Source organism: Dermacentor silvarum, chromosome 9 (genome assembly GCF_013339745.2).
Source record: "Dermacentor silvarum isolate Dsil-2018 chromosome 9, BIME_Dsil_1.4, whole genome shotgun sequence".
NCBI classification, from domain to species: Eukaryota; Metazoa; Arthropoda; class Arachnida; order Ixodida; family Ixodidae; genus Dermacentor; species Dermacentor silvarum.
This window is the reverse complement of record NC_051162.1, coordinates 136111443-136127634: the sequence shown is the minus strand read 5'-3', so window position 1 is coordinate 136127634 and position 16192 is coordinate 136111443. Positions and strand designations below refer to the sequence as shown.

At 45.3% G+C, this 16192-nt stretch overlaps 1 protein-coding gene across 2 annotated transcripts in view; it reads left to right on the top strand.

Moving 5' to 3' along the window:
- The window catches only part of LOC119464420 (isobutyryl-CoA dehydrogenase, mitochondrial-like), a 70764-nt gene that overhangs the window by 33143 nt on the left and 21429 nt on the right, over nucleotides 1–16192 (top strand). For both annotated transcript variants that reach the window (XM_037725379.2, XM_037725380.2), the window contains exon 7: nucleotides 15904–16001. In XM_037725379.2, coding sequence (XP_037581307.1) covers nucleotides 15904–16001 — 98 coding nt within the window. The remainder of the gene's footprint in view (nucleotides 1–15903; nucleotides 16002–16192) is intronic.

The window sequence follows — 16192 nt, the reverse complement described above, 5'->3', positions numbered from 1 at the left end:
ACAAAGAGGCAGCGCATTGCTGTCGTTCAGAAATCAATGCTCATGGGGAACTTGCTTTCTAATCGTTGCTTGAACGAGTGGTGTTCTACTGCTGAGAGGCTGGGATCTTCTTAGGCGTGCCACCTGGCTTGAGCACAGGCAGCTCATGAGAACTAGAGGTGAGAGTCGGATTACGAAGCTGGAATGATGATGCAGTGACCGTTATGGCATCAACGAACACAAGCATATAGCCATCGGCCTAAGTTAATAGACAACTAGGTCCACTGGGGTCGGCATAAGTTCTTGTCATGGAAATAATGTCATGCTGTGCATGCACGCAGGCATAACATGACTTTATGGCATTCTTCTCATGGATGTCATGACATTTGTGGGAATCATGTCATGGCTTGACATACAGACATGCCATGATATGCATTCGTGGCATTCATGCCATTCATGTTATGACATGTTGGTTATGTCACAATTGCATGTCATAACACACATACTCAGTATATATCAAGCTAAATAAATGCATGTCATTAATGTCACTACATGATTTTCACTCATGTCAGGTCAATTTTTTTCACAATTTATGTATCAGGATATCCATGACATGCACCACATGAATGACATGACATGCATGTCATGATGTGGTTGCCATGACTGACATAAATGACATGAGTCGTTCACATCGAAGTCATTTCTTCACCGGGGTCATCAATCATCAGCCTTAGAAAAATACAGAAACAGCTCAACACAGGACGAGTGAAGAGCACAGGACAGAACGCTGACTAACAACCAAGTGCTTTATTTCCAGAAGCGGCATATAAAGACATCACTGAAGGTCACACAAAAGAAAGAAAAAAGAAGGATAAGCGTTAGCCACAAAGATAATCCAGTTCTTTTGTTGACAGCATGAGGGATGCAAAACTGACGCATGTGTCGCCGCTTGTGAATATGCAACAAGTCTAGAAGATTTCACGCGCACGCTGTTCACGATATCTTCTACTTATTTTGCACTCATCAAAGATCGGGCTGCAACCACACATGTTATAGTCGGTAGCCAGATGACTGTATGGGTTACCTTTTAGTGAACCAGCATGCTCGCGCAGGCGATCGTTCATGCATCTCCCCATTTACCCGATATAGCAATGGCTACATGTCAGCGGGATTCTATATACGACCTGCATTGTACATTCAATGAACTTGCCAGTATGGTTCGTAGAGCAGTTTTTTCGCGCGACAGTATCCACCCTGTTGACTATTTTGCACAACCCGCTCAGTTTGTTAGGGGCATTGCACATAACCCTCACTCCTGCCTTAGCCGCAATTTTCATAATGTTATGGGAAACACTGTGAACATATGGAATGACAGCAAACGTAGATTTCGAAGGCTGTGACTGCAGAGTTTGTTTTCCGGTATTCTTTAACTCTTTGACCAGGTTACCAGCAACACTGTGCAACGCGCTGGTCGGGTAGCCTGCTAGTTTTAGTCGGTTAATCTGTGTTGAAAAGCTCTGTTCAACAGAGTGCATGCACAAACGTGTGAGAGCAGCTATACCTATACACTAAAGTGGCTAAACCTATACACACTCCCTGCTTTTGAATTAAAAGCTTATTGTCATGACAAATGAAGGTAGATTTTAGATAGTAGGTGAGCATTTCCATGAAGCTGCTGACATTTGTTCGACAAGCATTTTGAAACCTAACTATCCCGTGCTTTTCGATGCAATCACCAATTTCCTCTTGAATCAAGTTACTTGGTAACGAATAGTACAAGTCTTTTACATCAACAGCTATGGCGCAGGAGTCCGGTGGGCACTCGCTTGAAAGTAGACACTTCATGTGGTTTCCTAATGAGGAAAGGGTCGTCCACTTCCAGATTTCCCAGGGATTCTTGCAGGAAGGTGCCTAGGAGTCGCTGCCAGGCTCCCAGCTCTGACACAATCACATGGAAAGGGGTTTCCACCTTATGCGTTTTTACCGAGAAAAAAAAGTCACAGGCCTGCGCGGCACATGCAGCAATGTCACAGCGTAAGCTGGTGGAGCGACTTAAGAGTAGCAATTTTGGCACCACGCACAACAGGGTCTTCGCGGCAAAGTTTCTTCGCCTCGTTTTGACGAGAGCGATCTCAACTGTCCGCCCGGCGTCGACGACGAGTTGCGGTTTGTAATGCTCTCTGCACAGCAGTCTGCTGAGCCCGATGATGCTTGGTTGTAGCTGCGCACGTAGCTCTACGATTCACTTCTTCAGCAGCGGTTCGTACCTTGCGAGGAGATGCCATAAAGTATATCCAAGAGGTACCGAGAATACGTGGCACACATCTCACATTGGGATCGCGTTTAGTGCACGCTTCATCGGAATCGCATCTCATTGTCTGCGCCTGTGCATGCGGCTTTTGTAGGTGCCTTCACTAGATGGCACCACCATACTGGCGGAGGCTCGGGTTGTCTGTGCCTGCGTGCCTGCCTAGGGCGCGTTTATAGGGCCTTTTTCTGATGCTGATAGCAAGCGCTTACGTCAACTCCCACGCAGCGGGCCCGGGTTCGATCCCGGTGGAGACCGGGTATTTTTTTTTTCGCATTTCGGGCGATGTTCGCATTTCGGGCTATTAGAATGAGCCCATAACAGCTTACACTGTAAAACAGTCAATGTTGCGCCCTGTGAAGTCCTCACAGAAGATACCAGTTTGGTCAGGCCCGATGACTCGCACAATGTGGCCGCTTCGGCCTTCACCTTCGCTGGCTTGCACATGCATGTCTTGTCATTCATGTCGTGATGTGCAGTCTTGTCACTCATGTAATTGCATGACATGTCATGCAATTATGTAATTCAGGTCATAACACTTCATGCCATGACATTTATGTCTTGTCATCCATGTTGGGTCATGCATGCATGTCACGGGTGCAAGAAGTGTACACTCGCCAAGGATAAAAGAAAAATAATAACATGACATTCCCTGTACCGCTCCCTTGATCACAATGAAGATGCAAGCATGGGCGCGCGACTATTTATGGGTGAGGTGGCACAGCATACGGGTTTATAGCTCGGGAAGATTACCGCCGCCCTGTTTTTATTTTTTTATTTATTTCCAATACTGTTAGCCCTTCCGGGCTGTTACAGGGTGGGAAATGTACAATCAATCAGTACAGCACAGTTCCAGCTCTTTTTCAAAAGTTTCTAATGAACAAGTATTGTCAAATACTCGTCGGTCAAGCTTATTCCATTCTATAATTGTTTTAGGCAGAAACGAATATTTATAGATGTCAACTCTTGGCACGTAGGGCATAACTGCGAATGGATGGTTAGTACGTGTTGACCGTCTACCGGGCGGCCGCAAGTATAAGCCGGAATCCAAATTGAATGCATTGTGATAGAGCTGGTAAAGATACTTAAGCCTAGCAATTTTTCTGCGCACAGCCAAAGTTGGCAGCTCTGCACGTGCAAGAAGTTTTGTTACGGACTGCGTTCTTCGGTAACAGGAAAATACAAACCTCACTGCCATTCTCTGAACACGCTCAAGCTTGTCAATGAGATATTTCTGATTTGGATCCCAAATTATACTTGCATATTCCAGAGTAGGCCTTACTATTGATTTATAAGCTTTTAGTTTGGCATCCGGTTGTGCATCTTTTAGTTTCTCTAAAAGATGCACAACCATCTTTTTTTTTTTACTTAGGAATCCAAGTTTTCGTTGGGCTGTTCCACATATATTTTGTACATGATCACTCCAGTTCATGTCATGAGAAATCGTAATTCCTAAATATTTTAATTTACTGGAACGTTTTATTTCTATGTTGTTAATTATGTACGGGAACAGAAATGGCGTCTTCTTCTTAGACACAATCATAGAAGTAGACTTTTCATAATTGATTAGCATGTTCCACTTTACACACCAGTCATATACAACTTTCAAGGAGTCATTCAACACGACCTGGTCTTGCAGGCTTTTTATGCGACAAAATAACACAATATCATCCGCAAACAATTGAACTTCAACGAGAGGATGTATGTCCTTCGCGATATCATTGATATATAATAAAACAATATAGGACCCAGAACGGACCCTTGCGGAACCCCGGATAAAACTGATGCAGTCGAAGAGCATTCTTCGTCTGTTACCACAAACTGTTCTCTGTTAGTTAAATAAGCCTTGATCCAATTGATAATTTGTTCATCAATACCAAAGTCATGCAGTTTGTGTAAAAGCTTCACATGACACACTCTGTCGAAAGCCTTGGACAGATCTATAGTAATAACATCAATTTGTTCTGTCGAGTTTAAGGCTGTAGCAAAAGCATGAGTAATTTCGAAAAGTTGTGTTGTTGTCGAGAGACGGCTATGGAAGCCATGCTGCTTGCCGTAAAAAAGTTGATGACTTTCAATGTATTCTACAACATATTTAGATATTATATGCTCTAATATTTTACATGCAGAACATGTGATAGATATAGGACGATAATTGGAAATGTCCAATTTATCACCAGTTTTAAAGACGGGCACAACTCTTGCTAACAGCCAGTCACTCGGTACAGTGCTCTCACGTAACGATACTATGAATATCTTCTCTAAAAAATAGGAAACCCATTCACAGTAACGCCTCAAAAACTCATAAGGTATCTTATCAGGACCAGGCGACTTCTTAGGATCCAGCTTTAAGAGTAATGAAAAACACCTTCTCGCGATATGACAATGCCATTACATTGTGTGTTCAGTTGATTGAATGTAGTACGATTCTAAAAGCAAACGGGCCGGTAAACGTTTCTCGGTTGCTATGATGGCTGCTGAGCCTCAGTCAGTGCTGCGTCCAGTTAGTTTGTGAAGTACCACCAAGGCGTTCGCAGCTGTGTGGCCCTTGGCGGTGTCATTCTTGTGTTGCTTCAAACGCTGTTTAAAATTTGCGCTCGCGCCAATGTATGACATGTCGCATTCCTTGCACGGTAGCTTTTAGATTACTCCCGCGTAGTCTGTGCACTCCAAAGGGTCTTTTGTGTGAACTAGCTGTTGGCCAAGTTTTTGGGAAGGCACGTGGGCTATTTGAACACCATAGCCTTTGAAAATTTTTGCAAGGGCCTTGCTTGTTCCCGCAATGTATGGTACTGCCGCGCGCTTTGCTCTTTCTTTCGTCATTTCACGGCTGGGCTTAGCTGGATTGCGTTCCTGTGTTTTGAGCAGTTATGGAGGGTCACCATTGTTTAATAGGTCCCTTCTCACAACCGGCAGTTCTAGCCTACGTTTCGTGGGGCTGGAGCAGACTCGGAACGCTGGGGAATGAGTGCTGCTGCAACAGATCGCTTGCGCCCAATTGGGTGCGTCGAGTTGAAGCTCAGGTACTTTCCCGTGTGCATTGACTTTCTGTACACACTGGTGTTAAAGCCGCTAGAAGTTCTCTCTACAAGGACGCCCAGGAAAGGAATCCGCCCATAGGTTTCTTCTTCAGCCGTGAACTGCATGCTCGGCTTGAGTAAATTCAATTGCTCAAGGAAATGTGTTGCGTGCCTGTGATGGATAATACAGAAGTAGTCGTCCATGTTTCTTAGAAAAAGCTTGGGTCGCGTTCCGAATGAGGGCAAGGCGGCACCTTCCAGATCCTCCAGAGCAATGTTGGTGCAAATGACAAACACAGATGCACCCATCGTTGTGCTGAACACCTGCTTGTAAAACTGCTTCTTAAAGATGAAGTACATGCTTCGACTTGTGAGTGAATGAGACTAACTCATTCACTCACTCAAAGTGCCTGATGTTCGCAAAGAATGCTTTGCATTAAAAGGTACATGCACACACACAAATGACAGTTTGTCAGTTCTTTCTGGTTTTGTTAATGCCCTGATTGGGTGACATGCCCTGATTATATGCTGATGTCTGTGTGTGTAGTAACATGGTCACATGAATAAACCATTGGAAGTAGTGCATTTGTGTGTGTATGCACATTTTTGAAATGTGATTAGCATTCTTAGGATGCTTCACACTCTTTTCAGTATTTATCTATGTCTGCCTCTAACCGTTTTCCTTTCACGTCAATTTGGGTCGCTGGGTGTGTGCTGCTGGGTAATGTGCCACTCTATAAAGGGGCCCTGAACCACTTTTTATCGAAGTTGAGAAATGCATTTGAAGTTAAAATAGGCTCGCCTCACACATTTTCTTGTTTACATGGGATATAGCAGCCGGAAAATGTATCATACGATCACAGTTTGATGATGTACTGAACTTTGGTGCTGAAAAATTGTGTTTCCTGGGAACATATGAAATCGGTAAAAAATAACCTGAACTCTATTCGGTCATCTTTTGTGTTCTCAGTCATGAACGTTGGCGCCGGGAAATTGTACGTAACAGGAATGTATCAACGAGGTCCTACTTATTCGCCTCCCATACGCACTTTCTCAAGCTGCAATACTTGCTCGGGCAGATCGGCAATGTTCCCGTTTATTTTGACATGACAAGCAACATGACGGTGAGCATGAAGGGAGCTCGAGAGGTGAAACTCCTCACAACCAGAAATGAAAAGCTTCGGTTTACTGTCATGCTCTCATGCGTGGCGGACGGTCGCCCGTACATTGTCTTCAAGCAAAAGACAGTGCCATCGGAATCGTTCCCCAGAAGTGTAGTTGTGAGAGTCAACGAGAATGGCTACATGATGGATGACATGGGGGTTGACTGGTACTGCCTGGTGTGGCTCCTGAGGCTGGGAGCGTCCTGTCAAAGGTCACGTTTCCAACCTCCTCGTGTTGGACTCCTTTCGAGGCCACCTCACAGCCGAGGTGAAAGCGAAGCTGTGGAAAGAACGTACAGATATATTCATGATTCCTGGCTGCTGGATGTGGCAGCTGTAGCCACTAGAGGCTGGCATGAACAAGCCTTTTAAGGACCTGCTTTGCTGTGACTATGACAAGTGGCTGGCGGCAGAAGACCACGAACTTACGCCAACTGGACACGTGAAAAGAGCCTCCCTGATGGCTGTGTGTTGGTAGGTGCTTTCAGCGTGGGTGGCTGTTCCACAAGATGTCGCGATGTGGTCATTTACAAAATGTGCAATTTCGCTGGACGATGACATGCTGTGGGTCCATAGTACCAACGATGATGGCAGCACTAGTCAGGACGATGGCACAAGTGAGGACGAGTACTCCAGTGACCATGCCAACTACTAATAAATTTTTGTTATGGAATGCACCTATAGGTATGGCCCCCCTCCTTTTTTCTTTCTGACGCACGTGGTATGGGGGGGTCGACTTACAATTGTGTAAATACGGTATCAGTATGGATGTGCTTCAGTGATGCGCAGTATGTACAGCGCGCCAGCTCGCATCTTTATAAGCCACGCTCTGAATAAGCATGTGTTTATTTCCTGCACTGGCTATGCTTTACCAAGCGTCGTCTCCATTGCGCCATGCATGGTGTCAGAAGTTGCCCTTCGAGGCCCGAGGTCAATCGCACCCGTGAAGGGTGCGTTATGGGCCTGCTGAAGACACCAGAGCCACTGCGGCTGATGGGTAATGTCACCGAAAACTGGAAGCGTTTTAAGCAGAACTTTGAGTTATTCCCGCTGGCGACGGCAGCACTCCAGCTGAGCATTGCTGGTGACGACGTGCTGGACGTCTTCAACAACTTCCAGTTCGAGCCGAATGAAGACAAGCGACTACCATATCATGGTGAGAAAATTTGATGCCTATTGCGCCGAAGTGAGCAGTGAAGGGCACGAGAGTTATGTATTCCCTTCAAGAAAGCAAGTGGAAGGACAAGCATTTGAAATATTTGTTCAGTACCTGAAAAAGCAAGCAGTGCAGTGTAACTTAGGAGTGTTGCAAGAATCGATGATAAGGGACCAGATCGAATTTGGCATGTACAATCCTAGACTATGTGGGAAAATGCTTCATGACAGCTCACTGACTTTGCAAAAAGCAGAGCAAATGTGCAAAGCAGCAGAGACGGTAGCAAAGCGAAATGAAGTATGGCGTAGAGGGCACAACAGTGTCGATGCCATTTTGAAGCACTCGGCGCCACCCTCAAAAGAGTGGAAACAAGGAAAAGAACAATTTCGCTGTCGTAAGTGCAGCTGCTGGCATAAACCGAAGCAATGCCCAGCCTTGGAAAGAGGTGTCGTTTGTGCCACAAGCTGAACCACTTTGCAAGTGGTTGCGCATCAACTGTAGTAAGAATGACAGAAAGCTGAGCTAGTTGGTAAGGATTCATAATGCAGAAAGGTATGGCGTGCAGACACGGACACAAGAGGAGAGAAGTGGACAACACGAACGCCAACTATCAACTGAAGGAAGCACTGAGGCAAAAAAAAGAAAGAAGACACAAAACTCATCTGCGCATGCTCTGGAATGGTAGCACCATGTGTCAATCGGGTACATGTGCTGGTCTACGTGAGAGATAACTGTTAAGACATTTGATCCCTTCCTTTTGTAAGGTAATCAAAGGCTGACTCATGCACGCACTTCCACCGTTATTGATATTCCAAGCCTCGACCAGTAGATGCGTATCTTCATTCTTATGCCTGTACAATATCGCACATTCATCTAACTCGGGCGTGCAGTTATATAAATACCGAAGAGTATGCGATGCATGCTGAAGAGAATTCATGTTAGCCAGCTTGGGTTGCAAAAGTGTAAGGAGAGGGCTGGAACACTTGTTTTTTGACCTGGTCTGAATGGCGAAATCGCTACGCTAGTAGAAAGCTGCGCAATGTGCAGAAAGTACATACAGTCGCATGAACCACTTCTAATGCAGCCAGTTCCAAAATGTGCTTGGTACAGGAGTGAATATCTTTTCTTATACAGGAAATTTGTACGTGGTCGTTTACAATGCCTTTTCCAATTTCCCTCAATTTCCCTGAGGTCAAGACGCTTGAATGCACAACTGCAGCAACTACAATAGCAGCCCTTACGCCATGTTTGCCAGGTACAGCGTACCTGTAGAAGTCTGCATGGATAACGGACCCCAGTTTTCAAGCCATGAATTGCCAGGTTTGCCAAAACATACGACTTCCGCAGTAAACATCCACAGTTGAACGGCTTGGCTGAAAAATCTCTGCAAATCATAAAGTGAATCCTGAAAAAGACTAGAGAGGCGGGGCGGGAGGGGGACTTCCGGCTGGGCCTATTAGCCTATTGCTCAACACCACTGGAAGATGGGCATTCTCCGCTTGAGCTTCTACAAAGAAGGTGACTTCGTTCTAACCCGCCTGACTTCAGCAGGGTGTCCCGGACTGCTTTTTCGCATTTTTTCCCCTTCTTTCTGTTTTTATGCACTTGCGAAATGTAGCTTTCTTGTAGTTTTGTGAATACCTGTGTTCCTGTTGCATCAACTGTACCCACCCCTTATGTAATACCCCTAGCAAAGGGGTCTTTAAGGAAATAAAACTGAACTGAACTGAACTGTGAGGAAGCACCACCAAGCCAAAGCTGAAAAGCCTTTGGAAGTACTGTGTGGAGGCACGTCAGGATGCTACGGGTAGTCCCAAAAAGCGAAGGTTGTCGGTGAAACTGCTCCATGTTTCTACTTGTTGTGAAACTGCTCCACGTTTCTACTTGGTACAAACTCAACATCACCATGTGCTGCGGCAAAACCGACGACATCTGCTTATGATGGGGGAACAGTCAGCGGTGAAAGTGATGACAACTGCAAGGAAAATCCATTGGGGGAAAACTCCTGTACACCGGTTCCTACAGCGCCGGCTCAACCAACAGCGCAAGCCTCTGAAGTGTCATCTCTAAAAACAGCCATAAGATCAACGATACATGCAAGCGGCTGCAATACTTCGCCTGGAATCCCACCGCTGCCAGCTGCGAGAAGGTTGACTCGTACCATCCGACCTCCACAGAAGCTTCATTATGATGAACACTTTAATCAAGTGCCATAAGCTTTGAAAAATGTTTATATTTATCTAAGTGTCTATTTTGTTTGTTCCCCGAGGAAGGATTTATCGCACACGTGTAGTGATTGTATCAGCGTGGATGCGCATCAGCGATGCGTAGTATGTACAGCGTGCTAGCTCGCATCTTTATAAGCCACGCTCTCAATAAACATGTGTTCATTTCCTGCACTGGCTATGCTGTAGTAAGCCTCGTCTTGCCATGCAGTGCGTATGTGCAGCATTTGCTTTGTGCACGACAGAACTTGAGTGCGCCCTTGCGCTTACGTGCTCCAGTCTGGCAGTGCTGCATGGTGCGAACCAGCTTTGTCCTGCACCACCTTGACTGATGAATAGTAGCAACCTCCAACTTGCGCATTTTGAAGTGCTATCAATAGCTCAATACGAAGCGAACTCTGCCAAGGCGCATAACCTGGAGTGGCCAGGAGTGAGCGCGCGCTGGCAAGCGTGCATGTGGTCTGACCTTAAGTGTTGCATGATTCGAGGCTAGTTGAATGTTCAAAACTAGTTTAAATTAGTGAGACCCAACGACTACGGCACTAATAAGAAGGATGGCCAAAGTTTAATTCCTGCGCAGGCGGCCGTGATTGAGTGTGAGCAGACGATAGTCGGCGTCTTTCGAAAGGCATGTAATTATTATCGAAATTTGAAAGCAGATTTTTGCTTACTTCAGCCTGTTTAATAAACTGTATCAATAAATATGCACAGTAACAGTAGAAAGAAGCGCACTGATCCAAACACCCTTTTTGATTGATGTGAGCTATTGGCCAATAGCAGCTGTGTGTGGGAATCTGCTATATTACGAAATAAAGCATCCAGAAAAGAATGAGGGGAAGGCTTCGGTTGAAAAGAGAGCGTTTGAGAAGAGGGTGACTTGGTGCTCCACTTGTGAGCTTCATGCACTGCGCACGAATGAAAAATTTGGCTGAAATGTTCACAGCAGTGTATGCTATCTGTGGACTGCATTTTTTTTCAACAAGCCCGAGCGATGGTTCAGGACCCCTGAACCGCGTTAGAGATGCTCGCTTGGGGTCACTGGATAGGTGCCACTGAGTACGTGCCATTCTTCAGTGACAAAAAAAGAATCAATTGACATTTCTCCGATGCTAAGCGGAATCAAACCTGCGTCATATAGTATGTACAGACACTCTTGTCCAAATATATACAGTCCACGCTCGTTACAACGGATCCACGTACAACAGACTTTCTGATATAACAGACCATGTTGCAACCTTAGTTTGCTCTACTTATTTTAGTAACTCAACAAAGTTCGCTTTTAACGGACCACGCTACAACGGACTATTGGCTGCAGCGGACAAAATTGGTGGCAATTTTTTTCGATATTGGGTGTATAAAGCGTACTTTTGTTATGTTGACACGGGCTGACAACAGACTTGCGAGGCTCAGCCAATGGTCGTGGTTCAGTCTCGCGCACGCACGAGGGAGGGAGGAAGGCGGGGTGGAAACGCGCAGTCTCGGAGGTGGTGTTGCGTCTCCTCGCATGCGAGGCACGTGGGAGAGACGAGGGTGAAGGAGGGGGCGTTCGCCTCCGGCGGCTGCTGCCACACTGCGCGGCCGCCGTATCTTGAAAGCGATCTTATTTTGAAAGGACAAAGTGTGCTCAGTGCCGGTAGCTTCATATGCGCTGTGCTTTTGACGTTTAGTTCGCTCGCTGCTGCTGCCGCGCTTCCTGACTGCAGCGTTCTGACAGCGACTTTCCACGGTCATCAAGCGAGATGTGCTCATGTTTACCTCTGTGCGCATGACACCGTGCTTGTTAATTTAGTTAGTAAGCGAATGTTTACAACTTTATACAGCTGATAAAACTACTATCCTTGCTTCGTATAGCTGTCTACTAATCTGCTATTGCAATCGATGGTTCGCCTTTCGGGCGAAAGCGCGACTTTTTACTTTGGATGTTTGTCACTCACTCTGCCATAACATTGTTAGACGTCGTGACCAAAGTTTCGGAAGTGAGGCATTTCCGATATTACGGACCTCGGATAAAACGGACATTTTTTGCCGGATAATGAGGGTTCGTTGTAACGAGAGTAGACTGTATTCAGACACGCGTCATGCACTGACTTCGCGGTAGTGCTGCTAGATGGTGCGGCATGTTTAGAGTGAAGCTTGAGAGAGGGGCCTGGCTGCAGCCCACGCCTCATACGGGATGTGTTTCGACAGTGACAATGTGACGTGTCACTACAGTTCTCCAATGCTAATCACACTAACGTTGGCAGTCAACCTGAGATGATTTCTGCAGGACTTTGATCGACTTGTGCCCCATTTGTACTTCTTTATCCTTTCTTATTAGCAATGAATTATTGCACTTGCCATACCCTTGTGGAATACGTTCAGAATTGTATTATGCCCACAGTGCTAAGGCACATGGCAGAGAAGACATAACTAGGTCTGAACATCAATTGAAAGCTAACTAGAGGAAATGCCAATTTGTACACGAATGCAAACACAGGATATCGTGCGTAATAATGATAGAAAACTTGCCTCAAATGGATAACTTTATCGTCGCTTACAGGCGTTTGTCACACAAAGCCTTTATATTACTGGACATCAAGAAATTGTGAGCATCTCCTCCCCACAGAGGGTCGCAGCTGATGTACAGGAACTTTCTAAAATGCTTAAGCATAAGGGGGGTTTTCATTAGAGGAAGCTACCTGCATGTTCTAGTCCTTCTAATGAAGAACTGGCATTATTAATTAGATAACTTTTTAATTATCGATGTGCAGTTCACAGATCAGTACAAAAGATTTAGAGCACTTTTAAAAATGTAAGACTCAGTGTACTTCTAACTGTGGAATGTTACCTTGTGCACAGCTCACTTTTTGGTGTTTATAGAGGAAAGGCAGAAACCTATTATTAATAACAACAGGCCTGGCAAGTGTGCCTAAGCATTCCTGCCCTGAAACCCACCATGAAGGCAGTGTTGTGATGGCACACAGGTGACTGGGTATTGTTTTTGGTGTGGACACTACCAGCAGCTGATGGTATGCCTCACTTGGTGCATGCAGTGGTATTGGTGGCAGTTGGTGGTTTGCCAAAGTGGTTGAGTGCCTCATGCACTCTTTATTTGCCCTGTCTGGGGAAATTTCACAGTTCACCCTAGTAGGAACAGTTTCCCAATGAGGCAGACCTCCGTGTTACTTGCTTGTGGTAGCACTTTCCTACCATGACAAAAATGGCACTGCATGCAAGTGGGGCTTTTTCGCATTGACAACTTTCTCAAAGGGCACCTAGAAGACTGTCTGTCACAGCAGCTTGGTCTCTACTAAAATACCACGTAAAATTCTGTCCATTCTTTGTTATTAATGTAAGTACTCCTCTTTTTTTTTGCACCTAAGCACTTGGGCTGAGTTGCATTGTTAGGTTGAATCAACCAGTGCTGGCAGGTTAGAGATGAAAAGATCTCTGCTCACTGTGCATCAGCTCAAGTTCCACATTTTAATTTTCATGATTTGCTTATTAGTAAACATTTGCAAAAGATGAAAGGGAAAAAGTTCACCTACCCAAATGTAGCACAGAGCCCCCAAGGAAACCCATAAGGGGTTTTCAGAAAGAGAGCTTCGAAGAAAAATTTGGTCTAGTCCGGGGATCGAAGCCGGGCCCAACGCATTTCTGGGGAAGTTGCTGTACCACCCGACCTAATCAGGAGGTTAGCAGATGGCAAGGCGAGGCCGAATTACTGAACTCAAAGCACAAGAACACTGAATCTGGCAAATCAGTTCTCAGGAAGCCCACAGAACTAATTGCCATATTAGTAGAAGTGATATGTTCAAAAAGGACCATAACTTATTGATTTGATTCTATGAAATCTTTATTTCCATAATATTGACCATTGATGCTTTAGGCCAGGCCATGTTCGAGATGAGGTGAACTTTCCACATGCCAACATTCCCATATTGACACGTCGTCCTTTAAGGAACTATCATGGACAATGGAGCCAGATTTCCCTCTAAGTAACATGATAATTTACAGTTTATTTGAAATTGTTGCCTTGGTTACATGGCATTCACAAAACATAACAACAGGGTGAGCTAGAGCCGAATAATCTTGTCCACTACTGTAGCAGGCATAAAATTTTCATACGTTGGGGGAGCCACAGATCTGTGAACGTGACAGTTTTATTAACAGCGAAGCTGTTTAAGCCAGCGATAATTTGTGGTGCGTATCAAGAAACTACTAAGAAATAAAAGAAAATAAACTTTCTTGCCAAGGCGGGATTCGAACTCGCGTACCCCTGGTACCAAAGCGAGCATCGTAACCACTAGGCTATACAGCCACGCTTGCAGAACATGCATTTAAGCAAACCATACGATTGCATTCGAGCGTCATCGTCTTCGCCCACAGCTGGCGCATTTGTACGCTTGTGCTCTGTGAGGAGAAGAGGTTTTGCGCGCTATGAGAACGAGAGAGAGACGCATTCACGGAGCGGGTCTCCTGGAAAGTGGTGTCGGTGTTGCAAGCTGCGCTATGCAACGCATAGTGACGGCTGTAAGTCCGAGACGCGCGAAAAGAAATTATCATCATCATGAGAATAAGATGAAAAGTTCGCATGCACTTCCGGAAAATGCTGGGCTACGATCACCCAGCTTCGCTGTTTCAAGCATTGCACGGCCGAGTGCAAGGTTAAGCGTTTTTCTAAAGAAATATTTCATAATTTTCTTTTGCTTAAAAAAAGGGTCAAGGTCTAAATCTAAATTCTCATTCCATTACGTTACTACAAAACCTTTTTTTTTTCTAAATACAGCATACTCCATTAAATTTGGCTCAGCAAGGAGCATTTCTGGCTTCAAATGTGCTTTAAAGTAAGACCATGAAGTCACACTACCGGTCAGTTTATATATCTGCCACCTTTCAGATGGTATTCTACTCATCCTCTTGCATTTTTTTCAAATTACAAAGCCCTATTTTCTTATCAACTGGCAATGCAGAACAAAGCATCATCACAAATAAGTGTTTTCTTGTTCTTATCAACACCATGTAAGCTATCCTCGAGAAAATTTTTTTTGAATGGGACAAAGTAGAATTGGAGGAACTATTACAATAAAAGCTCGTTAATTCGAATTTCGCGGGGACGCCCAATGAGTTCGAATTAAACCGCATTCGAACTAACGAAATTCATTGAAAAAACAGCAGGAATTGAGACCGGGTTGTTGGCAAATCACTCAAAATATTTACTTGCGAATATAATCCGTGATCACTGTCTGTTTCTCTTCTTTGAATGCGATCGCCATAGCCTTGTTTTCCAACGCGCGAACGTGGCCGAAAGCATCCTCTGCGCCTTTCTCGAAGCTGAAGAATAGTCGCGCGACAAGCATAGCCTCCATTAGCTCCAAAGCTGAGGGCCGCGTGGATGCCCCATCCAGCGTGGGTGCCACATCGTAGCCTTTCGTACCGGCGGCGCACAACACTAAACGCTCCAACATGTGGCGCCTGTAAAAGCACTTTAAGTTTAAGTAAAAGCACTTAAACCCACGACACGGCACCGAACGACTTCGTAGCTGTGACGTACACGAGGCCTAGCGACTGAATGTGCGGCACACAAAGGACACGGAGACTACACAGACATGTCCGGCACGAACCACCACACGATGCGAAGAGCGAGCGCAATGACACCAGTGACGCCACGTATCCGGGTGCTGCGCTCGCGCCATTTATCGTTGAGCCTTAAAAGCTTGCGGCGGCAGTATAAAATACCACCATGCAGCGGCGCGCAGTTCGAATTATCGATAGAGGAGCCGATGCGCGCGTGAACTAACGAGTTGGTTAACCCATAGACGCCTATATATTGTGGCCAGACCCTGACCATCAGTTCGAATTAACCCGATAGTTCGAATTAATGAGGTGCGAATTAACGAGCTTTCACTGTATATCAAAAATCCTTTTCTCATTTTACTTGGTTGGAAAATTTGGCACGTAGCTGAGAGTGCCCTGTTGTTGTGAGTGCAGTGCTGGTTTTGAGAGCCTTTGAACTCATTGAGTGTTGCCCCATTTCAGCCACTGAGCTTCTCATTTCCATATTTATGCACAGCATCCTGTTCCATGGGGGCTGCAGCTGCTAGCATTGACATAGTAACGGAACACTTGAAGGTTCGCAAGCAGTTTGGAAAGCCCCTTGCCTCTTACCAGGTACACTTCTTTTACCCTGTGCTGTGTCATCAGAAACCATCAAAGATGATTGTCAATGATAGCTTTCGAGGTTATTCTACTGCATTTCTCATATTGTGTTTTAATGTGGAAAGGCCTGGAACTGGCCCTCCTCACATTTCTCCTCCTGCTATGTGCATGACATCATCATCCATGCCAACCAATCACATGCC